Source organism: Streptopelia decaocto, assembly GCF_964273445.1.
Source record: "Streptopelia decaocto genome assembly, chromosome: 2".
Lineage (NCBI taxonomy): Eukaryota > Metazoa > Chordata > Aves > Columbiformes > Columbidae > Streptopelia > Streptopelia decaocto.
The window spans coordinates 92,319,124-92,323,913 of record NC_138655.1 but is presented as its reverse complement, the minus strand read 5'-3'; the positions used below and the strand labels follow the sequence as shown (position 1 = coordinate 92,323,913).

The 4,790-nt window shown below is 46.3% G+C and overlaps 1 protein-coding gene across 1 annotated transcript; it reads right to left on the bottom strand.

Moving 5' to 3' along the window:
* Positions 1–126: 126 nt before the first annotated feature.
* LOC309436920 (transmembrane protein 14C-like) lies at positions 127–3,857 on the bottom strand. Its single transcript, XM_082046599.1, has 4 exons — positions 3,671–3,857; positions 3,049–3,150; positions 1,176–1,260; positions 127–946 (listed from the first exon to the last, which is right to left on the bottom strand). The coding sequence occupies exons 1-4, from the start codon at positions 3,744–3,746 to the stop codon at positions 889–891; spliced, it is 321 nt and encodes a 106-aa protein (XP_081902725.1). The 5' UTR covers positions 3,747–3,857; the 3' UTR covers positions 127–888.
* Positions 3,858–4,790: the final 933 nt, after the last annotated feature.

Genomic DNA, 4,790 nt, shown 5'->3' with positions numbered 1-4,790 from the left:
GGAATAGAGATAATTTATACAATCTACGTTGACAGCTATATTCAGACACCTGCCAGAAAGGCACTAAACTGTATCAACCCAGATGAACAACCAAAGAAAAAACAATAGTTGTGTAAAACACAAGTGTTTGTAATAATAATCTGTTGGTTTATTTATAATAACATTTTAATTCTCGTGAAATGCAAGAGCTATGCCTACAATTCAGCATTATCTAATAAAGCATATTTTTGATTTATGAATAATAATCTGTAAAAGTGAAATTAATGACATTTGGCTGGGCACTTTTGCTTACAAGTAACTGCAAGTAACAGGTTTGCATTCATTGTATTACAGCAGAACCTTGATAGCTTGCTCCATGATTGTGTTTTTTGAAACCAGGTTCTAACGCACAGTACTGGGAGAACAAAGTCCCTGACTAACAAACATGATAGATAAACTGACAGGGAAGCAGAAGGGGAGAGGTAACGTAATAAGCATGTTTGTTTTATTAATTATTAGTGAAAAATTGGCAACTCCTCTCCCCTTGTTTTAGAGGTACAGATTATTTTAGAATGACAGGTCCAGATGTACATTTAAGCTTCAATCCTGCAACTATCTGTATGCAAGTGCAGAGGTCATTGCCTACAGCAAGTTGCAGGACCAGAAGCTAAACTAATGCTATACTCATATTTTCTTGCTTCACAGAGCAGAAAACATTAAAGAAAATACTATTTTGGAAGATGTAACAAGGGTTCTCAATGTCAGTCTTTTAAAACAAAACCCACTTGCATTAAGATATGAAAAATACAATATACAGACAGCAGTGCCTTTTCCACTTTTGTATAGAACATTTAGGCAGTTGCATTTTCGGTCTTCTCAATCACATATCTTCAGTGACTTCATGCAGACTTATGATTTAAGAGGCTTTTCCATTATCTGCAATCCAAGCCGTCCAACCATCAGTAAACTGTTGAACAGAACAATCATTATTAAAAAAAAAACAAAAAGGGAGGCAAAAATCCCATAAAGAAGAAGGAAGGAAATATTGACATGTTTTCATTTAGCTGAACTCCACTGTAAGATTTCATTTTTCACAGAACTTACCACATAACATTTTTAAAACAATATAATCCACAAATAAGTTAAATAAAATGCCTACTTGAAAATACAGACAAGAACAAAAGACAAGTGACTACCTGGCACCAGCAATTATCCCAGGCATTGCTTTTCTGGAGTTGTAAAACCTCATTCCCATAACAGCGGACAAGGTTCCAGACGCCACTGTTGAAAAGAAGCCCAGTCAGAACCATCTGGAATAGAAATAACAGCGCAGCGCTGCAACGCTTGGACATTGAGCAGGGCCAGCCAAACAGGCCTATGGCTATGGATAGGAAGGCAGGGAACTGTACACAAACATGTCACTTATTTTTGCTAAACAGTAGAGCTGTTGCAAGCTTCTCAGCAGCTTTGGCAAGTGTGTTCCACTGCTCGTAAGAAGCGAGTAGATCTCATCACGGTTGAGACCGCTGCCTCATTGCCCACAACCTCCAATCCTCTAGGCAGACACTAACTCTCCCTCACTTTCTCTTTGCAGAAGGATTATTTCCTTCAATACGGATTGGCTTAAAACTCCCAGAAAGGTCAGACAGTGACAAAGTTCCCTATGTGGGAGGTAAATATTACAGTTTCTCTGTGACATTCTGAACTGGGAAGTGGCACTAAATACTGCAACTAAAAATAAAACACCACTATCAGAAAATATGAATTAGCAAACAGAAAGCGATCTAAGGGATCAAACTGAAAGAGCGACTAACATTTTAAACATTACTCCAAATATTTAATCTCCAAGTCCAGAAAAATAATCCTACTGATAATCACATAAAAGTTACAAGGCCATTGTTTCCCCAAAAGGCAGGTAAATGTGTTGTATACCTTTCTCCAAAGCTTCAAGTTTGTTTGCATCAGACAGGGCAAAAGATATTCTAAAGATATTCTGTCAAGATTCTTTTTCTGTGTTTCTACCTTGAGGTACTGTGACCAACCTAAAGCTTAGTGGGAGCCACAAACTCATGCTGGAGATGCACAGCCGCTCCCACAGCACACCAGAGTGGAGGAGAAAGTCCAGAAGTGGAAAGTTTGCTTCACATTAAGCTGTGTTTTACATTTAATTCCTTACTGACAAGGTAGTCTGGTCCTCTGCAGTATCTACCAGGGGCTTCATGAAGCCTTTCAGCACACTACATGATCAAGTCTTATTGGTTTGAAATAGTCTTAAATTACTGTAATGCTATAGTATCATAACACTAATAATACTATAGCATAGTTACAGAACTAGAAAGAACCTCAAGAAGTCATCTAGGCTAACCTAGTGCCCAAAGGCGAGATCTATTCCTGATGGATACTGATCTACCAGTTATTAAAGTCCTGCAGTGGTGGAAATACCTGAGGTTCACCTGATTTCTTCCAGTGCTTCATAATACTTCCCACTGTCATTTTATCCTTCTGCTTCACTCAAAGGGTTAAGTGCAAGCTAAGCCCACATCTTCTTGTCCCATCTACCACAAGCAAGGAGAATATATAATTCCCTCCTTTCTTCTACATACTTCATACTGTTTCTTCCACAGCATATGATGCATTACAACCTATACTGCTCTTCTTCTGAGATGCTTGTGCAAACCAATATTCCATAAAGCCACATACTGCTTGTCACAGTGCTGTCACTGTTGCTAAAATGCCTATTCCATGACCATAAATTAAAAATGCTGCATCACAACCAAACATTTTTCATATACTTCTCCTGTGCCTACATTAGTTTAACATGGTTATCTTGTCTGACAGAGGAGATGGTTGTTTCTCACCAACTCTGGCTTCCAGGACAACCTAGGTTTTGGAACCAGGCTCTGTGTTCTTACATAAATACCTCCTGACTATGGGCAGAAGACCTTGCCACTGCTTAAAACATTTGTATAAATAAAAGGGCACAGACAGGCTGAAATGTGCTAGAAAAAAGAAGTTACTGCTCCCACTGCTACCAGCAATGCTTAGTCCTTGGGTGCTGAGTAAACTTACCCAGGGAAAGCCAGACATTCTTTGGATCTTTGGACTGCTGGTAGGCACCTAGTCCTGCTAAGCCACCAAAGAGAAGACCAGCTGCGAGAGAAGGGGTGCTGCCTTGAATAAAACGGAAGATAAAGCAGTTAGTGGAAGAGCACTTACACAGCAAGTCTGCAAAACAAACAAAACCACTTGCAAGTTCACATTCACTACTAAAAAAATAAAAATAATAAAAATAAATAATAAAAAAAACCATAAACCACAAAGCAAATCTAAACCAAACAGAACATAGCAAGTTGTTTTTATTAGCATGGCACTTCGCAAGCCTCGGCCGAACACCGTTTCCATGCAACAAGGATTTCGCGCAGTTTGCCGGGTGACTCCCCGCGGAGGACCGGGCCCGGGCACCCGAAGTCGCCGCAGCCCCGGCTGAGGCGGCAGCCCCAGCCCCGCGCGGGGCCGGCAGACACCCCGCCAGCTCCCAAGGCGGGATTTCAGCCCCGGACGCCGGCCCGACAGCGACACAGCCCTTCCCCCCGAAGCGCCGGGACACCCCCCGCCGGTCCGGGCGAAGCAGAGCGAGGCGCTGCCTGCGGGCAAGGCCGGGACCCGGGACGCCGCCGCTGCCGGCACCTACCTGCCTTGGCGTAGCCCACGACGCCGCCCGCCGCCACCAGCGCCGCGTAGCCGAAGCCCAGCCAGTCGTACTCCATCTGCGGGCAGCACAGGCCGCAGGCAGCGCCCCGGCCTCGCCCCTCCAGCCCCGCTCCGACCTTGGGCCGCCCTCCCCGCGGCGGTGCCGCCTCTGCCGGAGGTCCCTCCCGCCGGCCGTGACGGGCACCCGGGGGCAGGTCGCTCGCTTGGGCGGGCGGCAGCTGCGTGGCCAGGGCCAGGGACCGGGACCGGGGCTAGTGCGGGGGCAGCAGTGTCGGGGCTCCTGCGAGCTTGGGTGGTGCGTGGGCTGCAGTGCAGTCCGGCCCTGAGGTTGCGCGGGAGTAAAGATCACGCACCAGATACTGACATGGGCCAAACAGACTCGGTTTAGGAGCTTAAATTTATTGCCAGTTAATAACAGAGTAGGAAAGTGAGAAATAAAACAAGATAAGACCTCCCTCTCCCCGTCTTCCCAGGCTCAACATCACTCTAGACTCCTCGGAGAAAGGGGAGCTTGTAGTCAGTCCCATTCCTCATCTCCACTGCTCCTTCCTCCTGATGCTCTTCCCTTGCTCCAACGCGGGTCATTCCCACGGGCTGCAGTTCTTCACGAACTGCTCCAGCGTGGGTCCTTTCTACAGGGTGCCATCCTTCAGGAACAGACCTCTCCAGCCTGGGTCCCCCACAGGGTCACAGCTCCTGGCAGCAAACCTGCTCCAGCCTGTCTTCTGTCCACCCGTGTGGGGTCCTCCACGGGCTGCAGGTGGATTTCTGCTCCACCACGGACCTCGATGGGCTGCAGGGGCACAGTCGGCCTCACCACAGGCTATAAGGGAATCTCTGCTCCTGTGTCTGGTGCATTCCTCCCTTCTTTCTGCTCTGACCTTGGTGTGTGTAGGGCTGTTCCCTCACATTTTCTCGCTCCACTCTCTCAGTTTCTACTGTGCAGCATTTTTACCCTTTCTGAAACATGTACCACAGAGGCATCACCAGCATCAATGATGGGCTCAGCTTTGGCCAGCGGCAGATCTGCCTAGGAGATGAGGAGATGGATAGAGCTGTCTCTGTCTGATACAGGGGTATCTCCTGGTGTCTTAGAATCA